General features: G+C 36.2%; 1 protein-coding gene across 1 annotated transcript; it reads left to right on the forward strand.

Annotated features, from left to right (window-relative positions):
• On the forward strand, positions 1 to 25,030 carry LOC121429559 (armadillo repeat-containing protein 3-like). Its single transcript, XM_041626638.1, has 19 exons — positions 1 to 81; positions 5,234 to 5,297; positions 5,621 to 5,738; positions 6,397 to 6,522; positions 6,894 to 6,962; positions 7,943 to 8,144; positions 8,682 to 8,850; positions 9,991 to 10,174; positions 11,344 to 11,496; positions 11,755 to 12,040; positions 13,737 to 13,809; positions 15,058 to 15,194; positions 16,033 to 16,201; positions 16,812 to 16,912; positions 18,035 to 18,130; positions 18,796 to 19,008; positions 19,782 to 19,944; positions 22,183 to 22,278; positions 23,702 to 25,030. Exons 2-19 carry the CDS (start codon positions 5,250 to 5,252, stop codon positions 23,810 to 23,812), a joined length of 2,514 nt encoding a protein of 837 aa, XP_041482572.1. The 5' UTR covers positions 1 to 81; positions 5,234 to 5,249; the 3' UTR covers positions 23,813 to 25,030.
• Positions 25,031 to 26,639: the final 1,609 nt, after the last annotated feature.

The following is a 26,639-nucleotide window of genomic DNA, read 5'->3' on the forward strand; positions in this document are numbered from 1 at the left end:
TTGTGACTTAATTTTTACCTCTTCGAAAATAACATAGCAACAGCTGAAAACAATATTTTTTTCGTTGAATGACTTGAGCAGGTAATTTTATATATCTTTTAGAAATGTTTTTTGTCCTTTGGTGCTTGATTTTCATCTAAATATATATTTTAGAGTGATACGATTGATGGATTTAAAGTGTGTGGTTTTTCGGTGTCGTATTCGTTCGAAATAAGGTGATTGTTTATGGAGGAAAAAAACTTGATCGACTTATTACGTGTAGTCCCGAGTGTATGTTTTTGTGTTGGAAAATTTAGTTCGAGATCTCGCTCTTGTTTCGCCCGTTTTTCGGCCCTCAGTTTCTGCCTATATGGAGGTCGGCTGGTAACTTAGCAGAAATAATTTCAGTCTAACGTTAGCTGGGGCCTGTTTCATGATGAGATGGGTGTATGTAGGTTAGTTAGATTTAAAAAACAGCAGCTGTCTGTTTCGAGGAGTTTTTTAATTTTTTATTTCTCCTCGTACACAGATGGCTCGCTATCAACTATCATGCACTCATTCAATGAACAAGGTTATGATATAAACTTGTTCTCAGACTCAGTTGTATCTCCATGTGTGGCAAAATAAGGGTGGCAATGTTTGGCTTATTTTCTCTTTTTCTGACTTTGGGGCAAATGCTTTATTTTTTTACACTGACAGTTTCCATTAGACCTGTTATTTATACAACTTGGCTCTTATTTAAATTTGATTCTTTATATCATTTTTTTTCTTAATTAAAAATAGAGATCAAAAAATGAAAATTTTCTTGCCATATTACTTTTCACCAATAGAGGGCGTACACAAAAATATGCCCAAAATTCAAGTTTTTTAGCGCTCTGGTGAATACAAAAAATATTCCCACGTTACTAATGATAAATAAATTAAAACTGTATGGAAATTAGTAATTTTGGTCACAAAAGTAATATTTTAATGATTTTTTAAAGTGTGTACTCAATACAGCATTGGCATACCATAGTCCTACCTGTAGAGACCACAGGCCAGATGGTAGCAGTGAACAAGTGCTATCATGCAGCCACCATGACGTTAAGGGATTAACAATGCGAAATCCCCCTGACGCCCGGGGCTCATCAGTTTTTGTCATTATTTCATAAGAATATATAAAAAGAACTGTACCAAAATATAAATAATTATTCTGTTTTGGTCTGAAATGCACCAAAACAGGAAGAAAAAAAACTTTGAAGGGGGAAAAACAGTGACTTTAATACTTCGGCTGTCGCGCAACTCCCACTTCCCTGGTTGATCCGAACTTAATACATATGGCCTGTACAGATTGAGCTACAACTTCGGTCTCTGTATTTGGTGAGTCGAGCCAACAGAGTTCAGCGGAACAACCAACATAACAGAGACCGAAGATTTTGGTCTAAGTTCACCCATGGCTACATCTCTGCCGCCGACTGCAGGAAAATTGAAGGCACGGCGCATTCAACAAATGCCATTAATTTATGAAAATTTAATAAGAGGACTTACACTTACAGAATAAAGTCCTTTGAAACTTGCAGGGCTTCGTTCAAGGTACATAGAATTTTCTATATTTTTTGTTTAATTTGTCTTCGTTTTGAATATTTTCCAAAAAGTATTATTGTCAGCAAAAATAATAAAATAGTATGCTTTTTATAATAAAGTTATTACATTTATTGGTGTCTCTATTTTATCAAACAATCATTGGAATTGTGCATACAATGAATCCTGAATCTAGTTTAAAAAATACTGATAAGCTGAATTAAGGTTGTGAACTGTATTAGCGCCACATCAACGGGACAGACGTATCCCCATACTCCGGTACGTTCACATCAACGGGACAGACGTATCCCCATACTCCGGTACGGGCGTAGGATTGGAGCTGTGATTTTCCTCATTTCTTTCTCTGTCATCTCCATCCTAGGTTTTATTTGCATACTTGTAGTTGTAGGTCTTTATAACATATTTTCAGTAAAGGCCCTGATTTTAAAACTGAGAGACACACCTACTTGACTTTGAATCCTAGTACATGTAGATATATCCTATAAAAAAAAGACATAGAAAAGGAAAAAAAGAGAAATATTTGAATTTTACTTTTTTCATTTATTTTTTAAAGAAAACAAACGTTAAAAATATAGTATGATGGCGAAAATAGTCAAATTTGACTGGTTGCCAAATGAAAATAAGAACCCCCCCCCGCCACCGACTTTTATTTTCATGGAAGAGACGTGCGAAGCCACTTTCCAGGCCGAGGTAAGCGATTTTCTTCTTTTTTGTGTCTTCATATAAAAAAAGGTAGCCGCGGTGCTGTAGAGAACTACAGACCAATTAGTCTAACTTCAGTCATTTGCAAGATTTTGGAATCAATTATACAAGATGCAGTTGTTAAGCACCTTGTTGAGAATGAGTTCCTGCTTGACTCCCAGCATGGATTTCTACCAAGTAGATCATGTGTCACTCAGCTTTTAGAAGTCATGGAGCTCTGGATGTCAACTCTTGATGAAGGATACAAAGTGGATGCAAACTATCTTGACTTCAGTAAAGCTTTTGACTCCATGCCTCACCAGCGGCTCATGAATAAACTTGAGTCATATGGTATTACAGGTTGTATCAAGAATTGGCTACATACTTTCCTTTTAAGATGCAGACAGAGAGTTGCCCTTAATGGAAAAGTTTCTTGGTGGCTGCCTGTCCAAAGTGGAATTCCGCAGGGAAGTGTTCTCTGCCCCACCTTGTTTGTGATCTTTATCAATGACCTGCCTGAAGTTGTCGACAGCATTGTCAAGATTTATGCAGATGACACAAAACTACCGGTATTTTGTGAAATCAAGCGAAGGAGTGACTGTGACTGACTTCAGGATGATCTAGATAAGCTGGTGGAGTGGTCAGAGAAATGGCAACTAAACTTCAATGCATCTAAGTGTAAGTCTCTACACATAGGAAAGCAGAGCATACACTTTCAGTACCAGATTGATGACACTGTGCTTGAAAAGGTCAGTGAAGAGAGAGACCTAGGAGTTATCATTGACTCTGACTTGAAGTTCCACTCCCATGTTGCAAGTGCCGTACTGAAAGCCAACCGTGTACTTGCTCTGATCAGGCGTACTTTTATTTATAGAGATAAAGATACCATTGTTAAATTGTACAAAGCATTGGTGAGACCTATTCTTGAGTATGGAAATGCTATTTGGCACCCAAGGTATGTCTGTGACCTTAAATACATTGAAAAAGTTCAGCGACCTGCGACCAACTTGGTGCCATCATTGAAAGATCAAGACTACAGTAGAAGGCTTTGTTCCTTGAAGTTACCTTCCATTCAGTACAGAATGCGAAGAGGGGATATGATACAGACGTACAAGATCATCAATGGCATTGGTGATTTGAACAAGGACATGTTCTTTACATCTGCATCAACTCAGACGCCACATGGACATCTATGCAAATTGTATGTGAAGAGAAGCAGACTGGATGTTAGAAAAAAATACTTTCAGTGCTAGAGTTGTAAATTACTGGAACTCCATGCAGGCAGAGATAGTTACTGCATCAATGTTGAACAGATTCAAGTCACAGTTAGACAAGTTTTGGTCTGCAGTGCAATATACTCACCCTTGGGAATAGTAACTCTGGCACAGCACACAGGCACACATTATTTTGATAGTTAGATGGAGATAGCAACAGTGATAGACCTGGAAACACGACTGCATATTAAAGTAATTGCATTTTTCCAGTAGATCCGGTAATAAAGGTGTCCTTTTTTAATTAAAAAAAATATGTTCAAATAATGAAAATGGAACCTTTTCACCAGAATTGGCCCTGGTGAGTAGCGGAATTGGTTTCGGCTAACATCATTCACGTTATGAACCAATGTCAATGACAACTCTAAAATCCACTGCGTAATAATTTTGTTAACTGTCCGAGGACAATTTTTGTGTTTTTAAACATGACAATAAAATGAATTGAATTGAATTCGTATAGCATATATACTAACCTCGTAATAGTGTGAGTGGCTTAAGATAAGATTAAACGTTTTAGTATATCATTCTTTAGAGATAGCATCCGTTTTTTAGATATCCATTTTACAAAGCCGGCAATTTTGTCTTCCAAGTCCGCGACATTGTTTGATATCAATAGTATCTGGAAAATATTTAGTCTTCATCGTCACCTGAAACTTTTATTTCAGAATGTTAAGCTGAAATGTTACAGTTGGAAATCCAACTGGTTTCAATTGGATTTGGTCCTGGGTGTAATGGTGGTGGTTTCTTGATGCTTAACTACAGCGTCTATGGAGAAAAGATTGTGTTACCTCACCCTCTCTTTGATTTCTCTTTCCATTTTTAATGGGAGAAACAAAGCACTGGAATGAAAATTAACATTTTAAAAGAATACAATCAGGTTACCAGTTTCTCGAAACGTGATGTAAAATCAAAAAATTTTATTCTAAAGTGCCGGTGTCAGGTTCGCTGGTCATTTGTCGTCATGTTTCTAATGCAGCTAATTGCATTTAAGTATCGTGGCACGATCTCTACCACCAACAATGTGGTGCGTATGGGATACTTTGGTCTATGGATGGACAGAATGCCTCAGAACCAGACAAAGTCTTGGCGGAGTATATCCGGAAATAGAAATAGCCTGATATTTTTTTTAGACTGTTCACTATCGTTAAACATAGGAGTAGGCATAATAGACCCCATTTATTTCAGCAACATGTCTTCGAGATTCAACATCCAAATTCCGAAGTTCAACCTTATAAGAAGTTGGTTTTAATAAAAGCCAAAGAAATGAAGAAATAATATGATTGAAAGGTTTGATCAAAATCTGTCACAGAATAGGAAATTTTAAAAAGTTTTTAATTTGTGATATCGTATGTTACCATGATTTAGGTTGAGCTTCCCTCAATGTAATTTTTACAAGCCACTGAACATTTTGAAACTTATTGAAGAGTGGAATGAACACATTGTGCACATCAATAAAATTATCATAAACACATACAATATCATTCATCACAGGAAAGTTCAGATTTCAATTTTAAAAAAAATGATAAAAGTGGTGATCATGGTTGTTTTGGACATTAAATCCATTAAGGTTGACAAAATATTTAAATTTATTTCTTGGTGCACAAAAAATTGGTGCATCATCAATCAATTTGATTGATGATGCAATTTTTATCTTCTCATAATCTGTTGTGCCACTTTACTGAACTGATTAGCAGTTCTCCACATTTTCTTTTGAAATTCAGGTGATTACGGAGCAACATGGGCAAGAAAACCAAGAAAGAGACAGAGGCACCACCAAAGGACGTGGTAAGAATGTATTCTTTTGATTTGATCAATTTATAATTTATTTCATCAAGACTTTAATGACTGGAAATGTGGTCATTTGATTTTAACAGAAATATAGGAGTAGGTATGGGTATTCCCAAGTCTGTCCTTTTCTCTCAAGACACTTTCTTTCAAACCTTCCCTCTTTCTTCCTCCAGCTCTTTCACCTCTTCCACTCCCTTGCTCCTAAGTTGCTCTCCCCTTCCAATGTAGCTCTGCAAATTATATTTATACCATTTCTTCAATATTATTGTGATAGATGTTCCGAACCTTTTAACCATATTTGATCTTTTTGTTCTTTGCAGTTTGATACATTAGCGGTTGAGAGCAAAAAAGCAGCTACTGTGGTTCTCATGCTGGAGAGTCCTGAGGAAGAGATACTTATCAAGGGATGTGAAGCTCTCTACAAATTTGCTGAAAAATGTGAGGAATATTCATATTTGACAGAAAATACATCAAGACCATCATGATAAACCATCTTTGGACAATTGCTTACAACTTGTGATTAAACCTATGTTGTATCATACACTCATTGGCCGGTGTTCTTAAGTAGGGTTTAATTTACAATCTGGTGTAAAGCTGTGGTTAACCATGGATAGCAAATAGTGGCATAATTCTCTAAGAGTGTAATTTAAATGTATCAGCTCATTTTCCTTAAATCATTCTCACCTGTTTTGGAAGGAGAAATAAGATAGCTTTCTTCACCATTCACGAGTTAGGAAGAGCACAGTATACATAAAAAGCATATGATGTAATGAAAATTTTTGGCTTTCTATAAATTTAGCACAGAGCTCGACCATGATCTAAGTCAAACTTGGCTTTAGAATACAGTCCATGTTGTGTTTCTGCTAAATTGCTAAATTTATAACTTGCTTGTCTGTCAAATTTTGTGTTTAAACCCAGGTTTCATGCAACTGGCTCCTGGGCATTATACAGAGTTACCATCAATCAAAAATTTTTGTGCAACAGTGCCACCAGCATTATTAAATTTTTATCAGTCTTGTTATAGTTGACAAAGCAGATTTGACCAGTCGGCTTTGACTCATCTTAACCCTTGAACCTGATTGAATGTTTGTCATAGGTGATGAAAACCGAGGAATGCTTCTTGAGCTTGGTGCCGGTGAACACCTACTAAAGCTGATCGCATCAGAGGAGAAGACCGTCCGTAGGAATGCCATCATGACCCTAGGCGTCATGTCAGCTCACAGTAAGTGCCTCTGAGAAAAGAAAGCATTCCATTGCTTGAAATGTATTCTATTTCATATCTATTTTGTATTCAAATATGAAAATACTAAAAGCCATCGGCTTGTTCCATGGTCCACCTCAACTCCCATTTGTGGTTCTTTTGTCATTTCACTGCTAAGATAAAGATCCCCATTTGAAGAAGGGGGAAAAAATTGATGTAACAAATTAGGATGCATTTCAAAAAGTTATTTTCATGACTGCATCGCAGTGCTTGATGTGAGGTACCTTCTTCCAAATAAGTTGTTTGTTTCTTTTATATTAAGCAATTATATTGATTTGTTTGTCAATTGTTCTGGCATTCAGCTTGATTTATTTTCTATTTTTCTAATATAGATGAAGTCAGGAGACTGCTAAGAAAAAGTGACTGCGTCCCAAATCTTATCAAGTTATTAGCTCCGGAAGGTAAGATTGGATATTTAATAAAAATGTAGATTAGAAAACAAGAACCAAATATTAGTGTATGTCCATCAATATGTGTGAAAGAGATTACTATTTTTATTTTTGTTATCAAAATAAAACTTTTGTGAGATTTGATACTTGACTTTCTGTTTTCCAAAGTTGAATAAGTTTTGAATTCAGAGTTTGATGAATATGATTTGAAAACATGTTGGATCTGGTATATTTCCCTTGAAATGCTACCACCTAGTCAGCAGCCTTGCTTTAGGCTATAAGGCCATCTTAAATATTAAATGGTAGATCATTTATAAAAATATGTAATCCTTTTGATGCTGCATTTTGAAATTGACTGGAGTTACAGTGGAAAAGTTGCCATAGGCACATGTAGAGACCAGGGGCCCGTCTTACAAAGAGTTGGGATTGATCGGATCAATCGCAACTATGAACAGCCAACAATGTCAACACTAAAATACATGTTTATTCAAAATATTTTCTAGAAGTGACATATATTCATTCATTCACCGTTTTCTTTAAAATAGAAATCATTTTGCTTCTCTTTGTTTTCAAAGGACATTGAGCAAATTCCTGAAGAAAGATTTATGACATTGATGGATTTCCATATACTTGATATTGATTGGATCAATCATAACTCTTTGTAAGACTGGGCCCAGTGTTTCTCAGCCATTAAAAACAAGGGAGAAGTTGTCAGCTGAAACAGACAAATGACCATGAAACACCATCCCGTGAAAGTTGTCTGCATTGACTAAATTGTTAGATCTGACATTTTCAGTGAAACCCTACATTCTGATCTTCCAATCAAAACTGGTCTTGGACTGTTTCAGTAGTCGGGAGAATAACACATTTATCAGTGCTGCCAATCTCCATGAAGCTGTGCCTTGTCCAACACAAACTGCCTTTTCCATAATCACCCCTTTCCTTTTATCCTTGAGTGATCTTGATAAAACATGTTTCTGTTTTATTTACAGAGGACACCCTTGTCCACGAGTTCTCTAGTCTGTGTCTGGCCAACATGGCCCAGGAGTACTCCAGCAAGGTCCAGATCATGGAACTAGGAGGTCTGGACCCCCTGATAGCACTGCTCTCTGACCCTGATCCCGATGTCACCAAGAACACCGTGGAAGCAGTATCCCTCTTGCTCCAGGATTACCAAAGCAGAGCAGCAATAAGGTAAAATTTTGATAGGTGTTATCTGATTCTCGCGTGGGTTGGTTACTAAATAAAAAGTTATGAGAGCTATTATGGACTTTGTGATACAACATGGGATTGTCATTGACAACAGATCTTGGAACAGTGAAAAACCCAACAAATATGTAAGCCAATCAGTACAATGTTTGATGTGCATATTTTCTGTTGCAAGTAAGATATACTTCAGATGTACCACACAGTCTATTTACAGAACCAGTGCTATCTAATCATAATAATATCATGAAAACTAAGGATGCAAAGCAAAATACAATAATGCATGCACAGAATGAGTATTCAAATGGGTTTCTTGATATTGTTCATCTTCGCAAACCAGCCGAGTAAGTTCCCGCACTGTTTTCGTAAAGTTGCTTTGTTACATCAATGGGAAACCACAATTTACAGTCCTCACTTGACTGTTTCAGGTAACATCTGAAATATATTTGAATTTCAATGATTTACAGCCTTATATATATATAAAAGAAGTTAATTTCTTTTTTCCAATCTTTTCTTTTCTTTTAGAGATGCCCGTGGTCTGGAACCTCTACTGGAACTGTTAAAGTCGGACTACCCGGTGATCCAGGAGCTAGCCTTGCAGAGCTTGACCCTTTCTACTCAAGATGCAGAGAACAGAGAGGCACTCAGAGAACTGGAGGGATTAGAAAGACTGGTTGACTTTGTTGGTACAAAAGTAAGATGAGCTAGAATTTGAAAAAAAATCCTTTTCTTTCCAATTATGATTATCTGGGGCCTGTTGCAGAAAGAGTTGCAATTAATCATAACTCTAAAAATCATGTGCAACTTGATTTTCAACCAATCACTGCTCGCATTTGGGACTTGCGATTGATTTTTTGGCTTGCGTTTAAACGCAACTCTTTCTGCAACGGGCCCCTGGACATTCAAATTGTATATCAAATTCTTAATTGATTATATTTTGCTTTCCAATTAAGGTATTCCAGTACACCACTCAAAATAATTTACCCGGTAATAGATAAAAAAAAAACACACACACACAAAGAAATGCAGAGAACCTCAGTCATTTGTAAGGCCAGTATACTTTAATGGTTAAAAAATGAATTGTTATTGATCCATTCTTTTTAAGCAGTGCTGTTGAATTAGGCTTTGAGTTTCGTTATGATTTTATTTTTTCTGAGAGAATCCAGCATACTGCTCTGACACACCAAGTGTGCTTAGACATAATACCTTCTTCTTCTATACACATGTTTAGTTGAAGTGTTTGATGAAATAACATCATGCATGTCATACAGGTCCACCAAGTAAACCATGATCTTTGTAGAGTTATCCTTAACATCTAATTCCTGTAGAGAAAATAAAAGTTATTCAAGTTTGATACATTTCAGTGGGTGGATCCAGGGCCCCGTCTCAAGAAGAGTTACGATTGATCCAATCAATCACAACTATGGACGGCCAGCAACTTCAGCATCTATTATGCATGCTTGTTCAAAATAGTTTCTATCAATGGTGTATATTCATACATTCAATGTTTTCTTGAAAATTTGCTGTGCTTTTCTTTGTTTACAAAAGACATTGTGCAAATTTCTTGTAGAAAAATTATGATTCTGATGGATTTCCATAGAGTTACGATCCATTGGATCAATCGTAACTCTTCGTAAGATGGGGACCAGGAATTTGAAATAAAGGGTAGCAAAGAGCAATATAGTTTGGGGGATGCAGGCGACCATTTTGTGAAATCTTGCTACATTACGTTTATAGGTATGTTCAGTGGGTGATAAAAAAAGAAAGGTGTTTGTGTCATTTGCACTCCTGTTTTCCTCTGCAATTGTATTTTCCCTTTTTGTTTTCTCTTCAGGAGTTTGAAGACCTTCACGTCCATGCCCTGAATGTTCTTTCGAATTGTTTGGAGGACATCGAGAGCATGGAACTCATTCAAACTACCGGTGGTCTTCAGAAGCTACTCGCCTTCGCCGCAGAGTCTGAGAAATCAGAGGTCCAGGAGAATGCCTCTAAGGCCATAGCGAGAGCTGCGAGGAATCGTAAGCACCAATTAAAAATAGAAAATAAGACTTTATACTTTTCCTTTACTGTTAAGTGCATAACGGTCATGCAATCTGCTTTGCACTATTAAAAAACCAAGTATTATTATTAGTATTATTATTATTATTATTATCATTATTATTATTATTATCATCATTATCATCATCATCATCACCATCATTATTATTATCATTATCATCATCACCATCATTATTATTATCATTATCATCATCATCATCATCATCACCATCATCATCATTATAATCACCATTATCAAAAAACAAATGCAGATGCAACACATTTTAATTGTATCACTTCTCTGTACTTTTACCGTGGATTATCACTGTATAGATTTATTCTTAGCAGCATATTCATAAGTTGTACTAGTAGTATATTGAATGATGGTGAATGGAATACCACGTTTATCTTATTGCATGAGATGGGAGCCACTATTGCGTGAGCTGTAGATGAGTGCAATATTTACCCTAATACTTGTGGAATTTGGTGCTGTTTCATGAGAAATATTAACTGATAAATATAGGAAAGGGATGTTGAGATTGGAAATTATTTCACCTGCCTCATTCTTTTGTTAAAGGCCTCCGATCATTCTTGGTTTGCTTGAGTACTTCTATCCTGCATTTTTTAAAGACTCATTCCAAGACAAGAAACAAGAGATAAAAGTAATCATGATAATGGTGTGGATTTATAGAGCACACACTCCATCCAAAGACAAAGTCGTAGCAAAGAGTTATCTTGGCTATAAAAAAATAACAATAATGTCCACAAATTTACCTAAATTTGCACTGTGCAAAAGACAAACATTTTCTAGTATGTACTGTGCATCATTCTTTGGAATTCCTAGTTGTGACCTGGTGGGTGTTTCAAAAAAGCTTTTCGTAAGTTACAAGTGACTGTACAAATGACTGGTGACTAAATCGATACCATTCGAATTCTGGTGTGTATCACGTACAAGAAAGGATCACCCATCATTCATAAGGTCACTCATAACGTACGAACAGCTTTATGAGACAGCCTGATCACACAAGCTTTATTTAATCTTTGATTTCACATATTGCAAATACTTCAGTGTGAATTATTGTATTGTGTGCCGAGATAAATGCCTATTTTTGTATTGATAACTCTTCACATTCTTCATTTCTCATTGTAGCTGAGAACTGCAAGATATTTCACGAGCAAGAGGGAGAGAAGACGTTAGTTTGTCTCCTTGAGGTTGACAGCGCACCAGTCCAAGCTGCTACAGCACAGGCCCTAGCCATCATGGCAGAGAGCGCCCTCTGTAGACAGACAATTGCTGAATATGGTAGGCTATTACAACTCATTAAAATTGGAATTTAAAAAAAGAATAATTAAAGACCCTGACTGAAGCTAAAAGTGAACTGTTACAAGTTACATAGTACAAGAATGTAAGTTTTATGCATATAAACCATTTTACTGAAGAAAAACTCAAATTACAGGGTGTCGACAATATGCTCAACTGAGCTTCTAATGGCCTGAATTATGTGATGTCACATTGTGCATTGTGCACATCTTCATCCTTTTTTTTCCCTCCAATTGTTAGATGGCATAGCACCTCTTGTCAAACTGCTCGGCAGTGAAAACGGAGATGTCGCTGAGAACAGCTCCCTCGCTCTGGCCAACCTCACATCAGCTACCGTCCAAAACTGCGTTGAGCTCGCAGAACGCAATGGCATCGAGCCCCTTATCGGTCTGTTAAACTCGTCAAGAGAGGGCGCCCAAGCCAACGCAGCTCAGGTCTTGACCAACATGGCGACGGATGAAATCTTGAGGGCGGACATCCAGACTAGAGGAATTGTTGGAGCTCTGCTCACTCCTCTACATTCCAGGTGGGTACATTTTGGCTTTTCTCCGCTCTTTACCGCTCTTTTGCACTCTTTTGAGTCCATATTTTACCAGGGGGGGCCACTTCCATTCACGAGTGGATACCATGCGCGACCAAGGGGTCTCGAAAAGCCCCCTAAACACTTAATTTCCATATTCTGAAAATGAACCCCTTAACAAGCATTGGCGTGTGAAACCCTACCCTTAACAGGGAATCCAACCCAAATAAAAACTTGTTTTTATAAGAAAAAGAAAAATCAGACAAGTTGATAGATGAAAGTTTGAACAATATTGGACAAATAACAAGAAAGTTATGATTTTTTAAAAGTTGTAAATATTGGTAATCACTATACCTATGGAGACTTCAAATTGGCCGCTTATGTGATGTCATAGTGATGTAAGGCAAGGACTACTCTTCCATGTACTTCAATACATATTATGGCTAAAATGTCATTTTCCCCAAAGGTTTTATTTCAAATTGTATTTTTCTTTCATGAGGACATTAAACAATATACTACCTGGGTTATATTTAGATTACTGCCCCAGGGGAATGGGTACTTAGGAGAAAACCACAATTCCCTGATAATAAAGTACATGGCCTATGGGAAAGTTGTCCTTGCCCCTTGTCATAATTTACTTACCCAGTTGCCAATTTGATATCTACATGGTATTAGTGATCTCAATTTTAAAGCAGCTATAACTTTCTTATTGCTTGTCCGATTTCTTTCAAACTTTCACCATTCTGTTTAATTCATTTTTCTCTTTCCCAACACAACATTCTATGGCCAAGGCTGGATTCCCCTTTAACAAGTATTGGAAACAAAACGATACTCTTGGCAAATATTCCCTGAAATGAACCCCTAAACAAGTACAGGAATGTTTTATTGTTACGGGTCCTTCGGTCGTCGGCTTTACCTTATTTGGTTTAGTACGAGCCCACTTCTACACCTCGCGCAAATCGGACTCTAAACACGAAGTGTTGGGGCAAAAATGACATCCTTTATAAAACATTTTAATTTTGTTTTATCATCCCCGCAAATTCGACCCTAAACACGTAATTTTCCTAGCGAAATAGATACCCTTTTTTCCTTATTTTGTGTTTTTGATACCCTTATCACGTTACGTACGTAACGTGCCCCATCGTGAAAAAGACATCCTTTTTACGTGTTTTTTTGGTCGCGCATGGTATCCACTCGTCAATGTAAGTGGCCCCCCCCCCCCCCCGGGATATTTTACCATTGCTCCAATGACATTGAAATACATATTTTTCAAATCCTTCTCAGTCGCACTCTTTTAAACTGTGTGTGTACGGAAATGAATAAGTCTTTTTAAACACTTCATGATATATGATTACCTCATCTTGACATTCAACTCAACATATATCTTAATATATCGGGGTACCTGTGCATACAATACGTATGAGTAAAATTACAGATCCTGAATTATCAGAAACCTTTACCTGTAGACTTCATAGACAAAAGTGTACCCCAGGATGTTTTAAAAACTTGCAATATTAATTCACAAAAATCTTGAAAATTTAGTCAGAACATTGCAAAGTCTTATCCCTGTATTTTCATTTTTCATCTCAATTTCATTGAACAATACAGAAATTCAGTAATTTATCAAATATAACTTCTATGAAATTACTGAAGCCTAAATAATGTTTATCTTTTTTAATTTTTTTTTCTCTCTTATATTCAGCAATGCCAATGTTCAAACTAAGGCAGCAATGGCACTAGCTGCCTTTGTCTGTGATACAGAATCAAGAAACCAGGTAAAAAGAATATAGCTTTTTTTGGTACTGTTTCACTATGCAATATTTGTGTTCATAGCATACTGTTTTAATCAACTTTAATCTTTGTGTTGACATTCCCTACCACAAAGACTACTTTTCCATGGTTTTGTGTGTTGAAGTCCTACTCGATCATGTTGTTTTGTGTTCACATTTTGTTTTGCCATGTATGTTTGTCTTTCCATACTGTATTGTTTCTTTGTTCAAATCCTGGTTTAGCAAAGATATCCTTGTTCACATTTTTGTGTTCTTATTCTCACCATAATTCTTGATTATATTTTCAATTCAATTCAATAATGGTCTTTATTGATAATCAAACATGTTAACAATCATACATGAAAAAACAGCAAGAGCTGTGAAAAATCATGTTTACAAGTTGGTGTTGGCACATTATTAAATACATAGTAAAAACCATAGTAAAATGCATTAAAAAAGGCTATACATTTAAAAGTTAATACAATTTAGATAAAGCATAAAAGGCAATGAATGAACGAACAAACGAATGAATGAATAAATGTAATATGATAATGGCAGACTTGAAGGAGAGGAGACTGACACTTATTTAAATGACAAAAATAATTTTATGGTGGGTTGGGGATGACCATTTTGCATTGCCTTTCCTAGTCGACACACTCATATTTTGTTTAGTATGTCAACCAAAAAAGGCAATGGACTGTTTTTAAATCTTGTTATTCTTATTGGAAATTGTTGGTAGTTGTTTGTACGATGAAGAGATATGTTTGTATGTTTATTTTGAGGTAGCCATGTCTTACACAAAGGATGAGTTGAAAGTGATTATGCAAATTTTTTATACAGTGTCAGTTTCTGTAGTTTTTTTGTGCTGATATACTACTTTATCATTTTTTTTTTGTTTTTTGTTCGGCCAATGACTTTCTCTGTCTCACTTATTCATTAATTCATACATTAGCCAGTGATAGAAATTTTACTCTGTTAGCTTCAAATTACTGGAATGATTTGCCAATTAGACAGTCTCCATCACTAGCAATTATCAGATAGGCACTGATAGAAACCTATCTCTTTCATAGTTTGTAGTTTCAGGATTGTTTAATTCCATTGATTAATTAATATATTGTAAGCATTTTGGGCCTAACAGGAAAACGACAGTATAAGAAATAAGTAATGGGTAATATTGATGAGTCATGAATCTTTGTGTTTACACCTTGCCATTCTTTGTTCTTATACAAATCTCTCCCATTACTCTTTTATTAGTTGAGAGGGCTAGGTGGCTTAGGTCCTATGTTGAAGCTTCTTCAGTCTAGTAATGATGACGTAAGACGAGCTGCATCTTGGGCCTTGGTTGTCTGCGCTAGTGATCCAGTCATTGCCACGGAACTCTGCAAGCTCGGGTAGGTAGACATTGTTTTGATAGGCCATATTTGATATTTTCGAATGCATGAATGATGTTAACGATCTTTGAGGTTTTTATAATCAGTGGAATAATGACTTTTTTGTTATAAGGGATGTGCAGAGCTGCCAAGTAGTACTGAAAAGTGAGAAGAATACTGATAGTTACATGTAAAATACTGATTTCTAAAGTTTCAGTTGTATGTGTGGTCCTATGGTATTTTTTGAAAATACTGATTTCCTCACCGAAATACTGATTTTCAGCTTTAAATATACTGAAATGTTCTTTTTCAGGTTGGCAGGTCTGGATGTGATAATTAATTTGGTATACTAGAGCAACATTCTCTTTTGGTAGACATTAATCCTTGAAGGGAACACTTGTTACCAGAGAACAGTTGGCAGATGAACTGTTTTATAATATATTGTTGACTCTTAGTAGTTATGTAGCTTTTTCAAAAGTGGCTACTAAATGTCATAAATGGTGAAAAATGGATAAAACATTTTGCCAGTTGGACAGCGGAAATCTCATTGGACATTTAGGGAGAAATATATATTTTGATGTCACAAATGTGTATATTTCACAGCTTAAACTTGTTTTTCCCCTTTGATTCATGGTATATCTCTGTAGTGGCCGGAACACCTTAAAAGAGGTCCCGTCGTCCTCAACCAGAAAGAATGGCTTCATTGGTCTGGCCTTTAACAGGTCACTAGACAGTATTCTCTAAAAATAATGAAAATATTACATGAGCTACAGATATCTTGTTTATTTTCAAAATATGTATTTTGCATAACTGTGATAGATTGGTATTCTGTGATCTGTCTTTTATCATTTTCTTGTAGTGGATTGGACACCTTGAAAGAAATCCAGCAGTCATCGACCAGAAAGAATGGTTTCAGTGATGTAGCACTCGAGAGATTGCTAGACAGTATGCTACCCGCTAAATACAGTCTGATGGGGTTCCTGGGACCTAATGATATCATCTGCGATGGCTTCTATGATGCCGGCAAGGTATGCAAACAAATCTGATGGCTGATAGTAACGAGTTGGCTGTAATAGTCATACTCGACTGGTTGCCATTATACCCAACAAACAAAAACAAGATTCCTAAAGCTGTATCTGTGTTAGGCATAACTAGGTACATGACTGGCGATCCTTTTTCAGTGCTCAATCAGATTGTCACTCATTTTGATTCCCATTGACTGATGTTTGAACCATGATCTTCTTAAATTTAAATGCTTGTTATTAACAAGCATCTGGACATTGATTTGACATTCAAAATGGTCCCACTCATTACCAGTGTCTGTGATACGTTATAAAAATGAAGCCCTGAACAATTTGCACCTGAAAATCATTATCTAGTGCTTCATTAAAATGTAAAATATCCATTTTATTCCATGAACTGTATGTCTTACAATTGTTATCCTCAGAGAAGTTATATGATGATTGATGATTTTTTTTTAGACATATACCGTGAAATATCTTGAAACATTCCGCGAACATTTATTTTTTTCTCTCTTCCTGGCTGTGTTTTTTTTTAATCAAAATTATCCATCAAAGTTCAGGATTTAAAACAAAAAAAAGCTCTGTTGTGTTATAAATGTCTTCTTCGTTTCCTTAGATCCGACCAGAATCTAAATTTGCGACCTTGGAGGAATTGAGCGAGCAGGAGGTCAATCAGAAGAAGCCGATCTTACTTGTCAATTGTGGAGCCTCTAAAAGGTAGGGAATGTCTCCTTGTCACAATCAAGGACACCTATTTTCAGTTTCCGGGGGGCGTTTCATGAAAGGACTTGTCGGACGTTTAATCCGACAAGTCCCATTTTATCCGACAGTTACCATAGGAACAGTGCCTCTCAGCCAATCAAAATCATGGAAAGATGTCAGATCTGACAACTTGTCAGATGAAAATATTGATGAAACGCTCCCCTGAACTCAGAGCTGGTATTCACTGAAGTATGGTTCACAAGGTAGTTGCATATCACGTATGTAAATATTTTTGTTTGTGCAATTGTTATATTACCTGATTTATTTTGATCAGGTATTATCTGTGAATAGTTTATTGCACTTACTATATGTGATATTTTAGTGATGAAAAAAAAAGTAGTTTTAATTTAGAGATAAAAAAGGTAGAAAAAAAATCATAAATGAGCACATTGCTATTGCTGTATATATTCTTACTTGTGTATACTAAATAATACTCTCACCTGAATTTTAAATGTGTATGTAATTTGTTTCATTGTATGTAGAAGCATATAGTTATGGACAAACATTGTTAATGTGTGCACGTATATTTATTTTTGTAAAATGATATGGTGTCATGTGCCTACAAATTTCATTGGTAACATGATTTGTTAGAATGATGTATGTTCTATAGATTTATAAATAGTTTAATCCATTATGCTTGTGCTGCAGTAAGATTTGAACCTTGGGCCTTGTTTGAAATAGAGTGACTTCTCCACTGATCCTCAACACTTTGTGTGTACACTGTGCAAACACATTGATCTGTGATTGCCACTGTCCACATACATTGTATCAGTAAGAAAGAATTATTCTCTCCAGTGGGAAACAAATTTATTCAGCAGTTTGTGTAGTATCAAGCATCGTATCATATGTGCACAGTATACATGTACCATTTATTTACACAGAATGTATTCACATATATAGAGTATCACAATATAACAATATCACATCACATTGTATTACATGTGTATTAATCTAGAATACTACTATTATTTACCATGTATTCAGTCTTCACATGTGAAATATCACAATATTACTATCAGGTCACTATTTATTTATTAGTGCATGGCACGCTCACAAATTGTTTGCCTCCCTCTATAGCCCACCTGTTACTCCTGCACCCACAATCCCGTCAGAACTAGACGTCAAACAGGAATCCAAGTCCAACATCAGATCGTCAAAATCGTCCGTCAAAGGGTAGGTATTTATGTTGTCGCATACGCCGTTATATTTTGGGATTTTACTTCATGATGGGACATCCATGAGAGTATGTTTTCATGATTATTTGCCTTTTCATTTACTGGTACTCAGTATATGTTTGTCAGTAAGTTAAAACTTTTTGCAGTTATTCCTTTGTAAAATTCATGAAAAAGAGACCACAGCAAAAATCTACAACCAATACTGTATTGAAGTAATAATGACCTGCAATTTTTTTAAATGCAAAAAAAATTATAATTTTGTTTCGAACATCATTAAAAATTCTCCCTAATTACTGTGATCAATTTTCACACAAACGTGGAAATGCATAGTAATGTTAACCCAGATGTTTGTGCCGTGTGTAGCCTAGGGTTTATGTATTCTTTTAAATTCTTTGAAACATTGTTCCCCTATAAACCTAAACAATGCCAGAAGTTTATTTTAATGTTCAAATTGTAGCTAATTTGGTAGACATTCAGATATGATCTGAACCTGGGAAGCATTTTTATCAAAGGATTTATTAGATATTTTGTCTGACAAGTCCAATTTTATCTGAAAGTTACTATAGTAACAGTGCCTCTCAGCCAATCAAACTCAAGGAAAGTTGTCAGATCTGAAAATTTGTCAGACAAAAATATTGATGAAATGCTCTTCTGTATTGGCAGGTCAAAGAGAGAGAGCAAGAAGGAACGCGAGGAGAGAGAGCTGCGTGAGAGACTGGAAGCCGAGAGATTAGCCGAGCAGCAGGCCTTGCTATCCCAGCAGCCACCTCAGTACGAGGCTCCTGCCGATCCTGTCTTTGAAGGTTACATCAGCGACATGCTCAATGATGTCAGCTGTCTTCCGACGACAAGAGAGCAGGTCATCACGATTGCGCAGTAAGTATCCTTTTTAAAAATGCTGCAATGCATGTTAGCAATGACTTCGGAGGGCTGAACTGCGACATTGTATTGTCCCGGTTTGTTTAATGTCTGTTTCATTGCATTCCATCTGCTTTACATGTAAACCCCTATTGTCTAAATTGACAAATATCACAACCGATTCAGCTTACTGAAAAAAACATTGGGAAAATTGGGTTTTTAGAATCCTCTTAAGTGAATTGGGAATAGATGGAATAGTCATATAGAGCAAATAAGGAAAAATAAGTATGAAGTAGCAACAGACCGTGAAAATTATACAACAAAATAACAGTTATAATCTGGGCCTTGTCTTCCAAAGAGCTATGATTGATCCAATCAATCACAACTGTATGTAAATCCATCCATACCATAATATGTTCTCTAGGAAATTTGCACAATCTCCTTAATAAACAAAGAGAATCACATTGAATCTTTAAAAGAACGATGAAAGTATGAATATGCATCACAGTTAGCACATATTTTGAACCAACATGCATACGAGATTGTGACATTGCTGGCCGTCCATAGTTGTGATTGATACTGCAATTCTTTGTAAGACGGGGCCCTGAAGTCAGGCTCTGAAGTGTTTCAATCATGCAGGCTAGTGTGTGCCGAAGAGAACCAACATTTGCTCATGGAACAATAACCTGTAATAATCTTCATGATGATGACGGCTACTCCAACAAAGAAGATTGTTACTCCATTTCACCTTTGTGATATTCTTCCTCTTTCCCCCCCACCCCATCCCTCAGGTACGTCAGCAACAAGATGGGTGGACCGATCGAGAAGGGAGAGATGGCTAACTTCAGCTATGAACTGAGCCTTAGTCAACTAAAGTACGAACTGAAGAGTAATATCATCCCTATTGGTCGGATTGACCGAGGTATCCATTGCCACAGAGCTCTCCTATTTAAGGTTAGTATTGACTTGCTAACATTGGAGCAGTGGAGTAGGTAGTGCTATTCAAATTTGCCATGACGAAAAACTTTCATTTGAGAACACTATACCCCAGTTCCCCTTCTCATCAATTCTCTTCTCCATCCGTTACTGCCTCAAGAAAGCAATTTAAGTATCAAAACACCTGTTTCTTGACGTTGGTCCGAAGATAAAACAACAGCCCAGCATATACAGTCACAGCAGGGGGCCACACACGATGGGATGCATGCGCAGCGCTGAGTGCGGTCCCTGTAAGCATGCCGTCATTTTCATTCGCTTACTTTCCTTATTCCGAGGTCGATTTTCTTCGTTCGAAATTGAAAATGGACTAACATTGGGTTACTGAATACAATATGCCTTTGAAAACGTGATTAAATATGGAATACAATAATTTCATTCCGAAGGTCCTACTACAGGCAGAGAAGTCTTACGTAATAGTGCAGCTGTTGTTTATCTTTTTTTCCTTTGCTCAACGCTCATATACTGGCCTGTGGGGGTGAAATTGAGACAGCGGGGATTACCCCTGGATTACTTGGCCAAGCGCGGTTGATAAGGGCTTGGAAATGAGTTTTAGGAGATCCAAATGGAAAATGGGGTACAACACCGCAGTTCGCAATCCGAACTGCGGTATTATTTCAAAGGGAAGTTTGACGTAATGGCTACCAGTATTGGAGATACTTGTCTAGTAGATACTGAATCTTGCTTTTTAAGTTGGCAAGGTCATGTAAATTTCAGTCCACTATTTTCCTTGGTCCATATTCTGAAGACTAGTGTAACTTAGGCCATGGTCTAACTCTGTGTTAAGATTATGGAAAGTCAAGAATTTCACAATTGCATTTACATTATGACCCAAATTCACACAAAGGTGTTTTTTTAACCCATCGGTTGAACCCATGGTTTATGCAGATTTCCTGTATAAATTACGCATATATATCGCGTATAGTACAAAATTCCAAAGCTGATGCGCACTTTTGTCATAGTGCAACAAGTTGAGGCCTGTTGTCGTGGTTATCCACGCTATTGTATACATGAAACCACTGTTTTGATTTAATGAGTCCACTCTTCAAACAGTGGACTTATGAATCAAATAGCATACTTAACCATGGTAAATTTGGTTCACTATGACAAAAGCGCGCATTAGCATTGGACATTTTTTTAATGTAATAATAATGATCTTTGTTCAGGCATCAAAACATTCTTGGCAGCCAATGGCTGAATTGTAAATATTTGTACACAGTAAAAACAAATACAAACAAATTTAACAGAAATGGTGGGTGTTTCATAAAGCTGTTCGTAAGATACGAACGACTACGGTATACGAACGACTGGTGATCCTTTATTGTGCTATATGTGATATCACTGTGTAATTGAGTTATGACCTGAGAACATGTTCCAGTCGTGCATAAAATCGTTCGTAACTTTACGAACAGCTTTATGAAACACCCACCAGTATACAAAACATACAAAATACAGAATAATATGCGCGGTAAATAAGCGTAATTTATACAGGAAATCTGCATAAACCTTGGGTTCAACCGATGGTTTTAAAACCACCTTTGTGAATTCGGGCCTATATGTTTGTATCTTTACTTGGCTCTTTTCTCATGTTTTGATGTAGAAGAAAACTATTTTAGTAATTATTTCCAATCAGTTATGAATGATAAGAGTGTCAAATGAGATTTTAGTGTTAGAGATACCTGTCACAATTAGCTATCCTTAAAAATCCCAACCTTAGACCAGAGTTTAAATTGAACTCCAGGGGGTGTTTCATCCAAGTTTTCAGCACTGACTAAGTGGTCAGTGCTGACTATTTCAGTGAAATCCTTGGTTTTGATTGGCTGAAAGGCACTGGCCTCTGACTGTTGCTATGGTAACTAAAACACCCCCCCCCCCGGACAGTTATGAATGACTTGAACACCAAAAATGCTGACAAATTGAAATTCTACTGTTAGAGATTTATGTCACAATTGGCTATCCATAGTTACACCATAACTTCAGACCAAAGTTTCAATCAAACTCAAAGCTGATAACTAATATTCCTACAGATTTTCTGTTTTGAGATTAATGCCTTTTCTTCAACACTTTTAAGAAACATTAATAAAAGTTGTTGATAATCTTATTTACCACTATGTTACTTCCACCAAGTGTGCCCTTTGTTACTAAAACTATTTGATCACTGATTTCTTCTTTTCATGTTTTTGTATTTCTCTAACGAAGGCCCTCGCTGATCGGATTGGTGTATCGTGCTCATTGGTGAGAGGCAACTATAACAGAGCTTGGAATGAAGTTATGCTCACAGACGAAGAAGACTCGGTAAGTCACTTGATAATAATTTTAAAGGGGTACTCCAGGCTAAAAATAATATGATATAAACGGATAAAGAGCCGAACAAACCACTTAGTGTCATAAAAATCAGAAAAGGAATGAAAAAGTTATGACATTTTCTAATTTTGCATTGTTTTTGTGAAACAGTTAAGTGTGCTGTATGAAACATAATAATAATCTGCTTGTATATAGCGTTTAATACTTAACAACATCTCTAAGCGCTTTACAGATATATTATCTTATTGTAGTGTCATACATGTATTGTTGCTGTTGTTGTTATTGAATTACTGCTGTTTTCAGGTAGATTGTGATTCTAATACAGTCGGACCTCTCTTATCCGGCCTCCCCTTATCCCGATCTCTCTATTATCCGGACGCACACTTGCCGAGATTTTTTTTTTTTAATTCAATCTAGTACCGGTACGTGAGGAAATGAATAAGATTTCCATCTAAACTCAATCTTATACGTAAACTCACTTTGATTACATATATTTCCCAACATGGTCACCCTACACCAAACATATTTTACATGAAAATATCTCACCCAAATCACCAAAAGATCTTTAGGAATAATAATTTCCAGTAAATCAGGGTGCAGCGCAAACATTTCATTACATTTCTCTTTTTGCTTCGCGGGAAAAACAACACATGTCTCGCTAGCTAACTTTAGGCCTCAGTACGGACAGCGTCATCTATCATGTTTGAGCCTACAGTCAGTATAACAATGGCTGACGTTGCTAAGCTGCGATACCCACCGCCATAATCTAATTTTAAAACTTGGTTTCATCGAGTCATTCTCTTTCGAGGTATGCTCGATGTATACCTCAGTCATTTTAGCAGGTAAATTATCCAAGAGTTTTGGCAATCGATAGATTTCATTTCCATAAAAACACTGCTTATAATTTTCACTGACTCTGCAGTGAATTTTGTCTGTACCGTACGCCCTCTACAATAGTGTAGCTACCGCCGGTGGCCTGGGGAGGCAGCCGGCAGCACAACTGCGTGTATTTAATATTGGGTCTCCCAGATCCGGATAAATCCCTTATCCGGATTGGTGCTGGTCCCAACGTGTCCGGATAAGAGAGGTCAGACTGTAATGTGTTTATATGCAGGTTTCGATTGTGTTTTTATGGGCATTATAGTTACACTTCATCTTTTTAATCTTTTCCACAGCTGAAACGCTTTTGAAGAAAAATATGACATTGATAGTTTCAATTCAGTGCTTTCCGTAAAAGCAAAATGAGCACATTTCTACTTGTCAGTCAATCGGTTATTAATGAATAAAAAAAAATTAAAATGGCAGACATATTATATTCATAGTAAATGATATTCCATACTCTTCTCATGCAAAGTAAAAAGCATTTGTATTCCAATAAACAAATCTGTTTGTTTCTTTCATTGTTTTCATACAGCAAGAGAATCCAAAGTTTCCTCCCAAGGCCTACATCGTTGACCTCGTCCACCAACCTGGAAGATTGATGCGTTCAGACTCTAATGATGCAGTTAATTATCAAAAGATTTGAAACGATTAATGTCAGTAGCCTTTATGTGTAATCTTACCCAATAGACTGATGCCTTCAGACTCTAAATGATGCACTTTATTGTGAAAAAAATTGAAACGATGTGAACATCATTGGCCTTTATGTGTAATCCTGCCTAAAAGACTAATGTGTTCAGACTCTAATGATGCAGTTAACAATCAAAAGATTTGAAACGATAATATGAACCTCAATGTCCTTCATATGTAATCCTGCCTGGTAGACTTATGCGTTCAGACTCTAATGATGCAGTTAATTATCAACTGATTTGAAATGATAATATAAACATTATTGGCCTTTATGTGTAATCCTGTCTGGAATAATGATGCGTTCAGGTTTTAATGATGCAGTTATTATCAAGTGAATTGAAACGATAATGTATATGTCAATGTCCTTTACATGTAATTCATCCTGGAAGACCGATGGGTTCAGACTCTAGTGATGCAGATATTTATCAAAAGATTTGAAACGATCATTTTTTTATCTATTCCACACTACACGTATCTATTTCATTTTACTAGAGACCTGCTATTAAGACTGTTTGCCTACAAAGATCACCTTAATTTCTCTGTCTTTGTATGCAGTCTTTGATATTCATGCAGGCACAATTGAATTTCCATGTATTGTGAAATCACATATGCCTCTATCTTTATTATGTAAACAGATCTGTCTGATTTTGAGATGATTATTTGTATTTATAAGTAAGTATATAGAGATTTTTGCAATGAACACATATCCATTCTTATTGTTGAAATATGTGTGTTATGCATAGTTGTGTTCATGATGATTGTTCTGTTCTTCAGAATTGATCTGAATATCTTTTACAAATTTTATCAAAACTCCTCCACGTTTGTGGCCATCCTGCCAGCGATCTTCCGTCCTCTTTTGTGTATAGTGTCTTATTGTAGTTTCAATCTGTGAAAGGTCATTGTGAATTTGTATGCATTTGCTCAGAAAAAATTATGCTTATGAACTGTAACTTTGTGTAAACTACAAAATACTTGACTATTGTGTGACAATGAAAACTATAGTACATATTAATATCCGGTGAGGGGGGCAGTCAAATGTATTGCTGTACACACGCGCGCCCAGATTATTTCCAAACACCCCCTAAACAAGGTTTTTTCTGTGTGCAAAATAACCCCCTAAACAAGTTTTACGTGGGCTTGTCGGCAAATTATGACCCCCGGGAAAAAGATTGGGGAAAAAAAAGCATTCCCTAAAAATGTTTGGCTAGTCTTTAAAAAAAAGCTTTGGAAAAACCCCCCACAAAATACATTTGAACCTGCGATTGACCATTAACCAGTCTTTGAAAACTACCCCCTTTTTGTTAATCGGTGTTTTCGATACCCTTAGAGTGCAATCGCGGCCTGCGTAAAAAACTGAAAAAACACCCCTTCAAACGCATTTTTTTTGGTCATGCTTGTTGACAACAATATATTGACTGGCCTCCCTGGCCCGGATGAAAGTGTAATTCCATTTTAAAAATGTATGATGACAAGTTGACAACCTCCGTCCATAGTAGCTTCACTTTCATATGTATGCAATACTTTATCTAGGTAATTATGAAATGGTTTATAATTCATATTTTCCTAATGAATTTTGATATATTTGTTACAGAGTCATACATACCTTGAAAACTCAGCAATAATGAAAGCATACGCACACTGTTTACTAATGTATAGTGATATTGCTTTCTGTTTAAAGTATTTTTCAACATTCTTTTCAGATTTTTCTATGAAAAACAGATATGTTATAATATAATATCAAATCCCTTAATGTTTCTAATTTCATTAGGAATTCATTAATGAGTTGCAGGTTTGGTAAGCATTCAATCTGAAACCATTGTACTAAGATGAAAATAAAATGTTTTACCTACTATGTCTTTAACATTCAAATATATATCCCCCTCCCCCCCCCCCCCCCCCCCCCGGAATGTGAGTGAAATTATATTTTATTTTACCTTACAATTCTTGTTCAGATGTGATGCACTAAACTTCCTGTTAAAAAAAGCCTTCAATCATATTTGAAAAAAGATGTAGTGTATCATACTTAATACCATTAAACCATCTGTAAAATGTGTGTGTCTAGGATGAATGCCATATTTCAACAGTTCCTTGTAGCTAGGAAATTCTTTTTGTAACACCCCCTCCTCCCTCCCCCCCCCCCCTCCAAGATAGTTTCACTGTAGAACTAAATAAGGGATTAATTGTATATTTGATTTGTATGCTTGATTGCATGCAATTATCAATGTGATCAAACATAAAAACGAACTCTTAAGTTCAAACATTAAGCTTTGTGTTAAAGGGCCCAGAAGCTGATGCCATTCAGACTGACTCTGGGATATACATGTTTTCATGTTTCTGAAGCATGAGGGCGCTCTTTTCCTTTTCACAAAAATAGTTGAGGTGAATGAAATGTTTGTTCCAAGGAGAGTGCACTTCTGTCAATATGAAACAATCTAATCATTATCACTTCACCTTCTTCATCTGTACTTTACATTTTTCATATTATAAGTTGGATTTTGCTGTAAACAATATTCACAGAGCTTTGGTATTTTAAGCTCCTTATATTGTTGATGTGCATATCCAAACAGGATATAATCCAAATATTTTCTTCCATTATACACTCGGCTTTGCTTAAACTTTCACATGATTTAATTCAAATACATTTAATTTCCCTTCAGATTTAGGCAAATCATAATAGAATAAAGGAAATTTTTTGTTCATATGATAATTATATATGTGTTTGTATATATGTATGCACCTTGAGAAGTAATAAAATATATTGTACAAAGTTTAAAATTGTGTTG

This window comes from Lytechinus variegatus, chromosome 16 (genome assembly GCF_018143015.1).
Source record: "Lytechinus variegatus isolate NC3 chromosome 16, Lvar_3.0, whole genome shotgun sequence".
Classification (NCBI taxonomy): domain Eukaryota; kingdom Metazoa; phylum Echinodermata; class Echinoidea; order Temnopleuroida; family Toxopneustidae; genus Lytechinus; species Lytechinus variegatus.

What these genes read in the sequence shown, in the direction of transcription:
- LOC121429559 (XM_041626638.1), top strand. Translation starts at nt 5,250, where the DNA reads ATGGGCAAGAAAACCAAGAAAGAGACAGAGGCACCACCAAAGGACGTG. An exon ending in AGCGAGAGCTGCGAGGAATC is followed by an intron (nt 10,175 to 11,343) that starts GTAAGCACCAAT and finishes TTCTCATTGTAG; the next exon opens with CTGAGAACTGCAAGATATTT. An exon ending in TCAAAATCGTCCGTCAAAGG is followed by an intron (nt 18,131 to 18,795) that starts GTAGGTATTTAT and finishes CTGTATTGGCAG; the next exon opens with GTCAAAGAGAGAGAGCAAGA.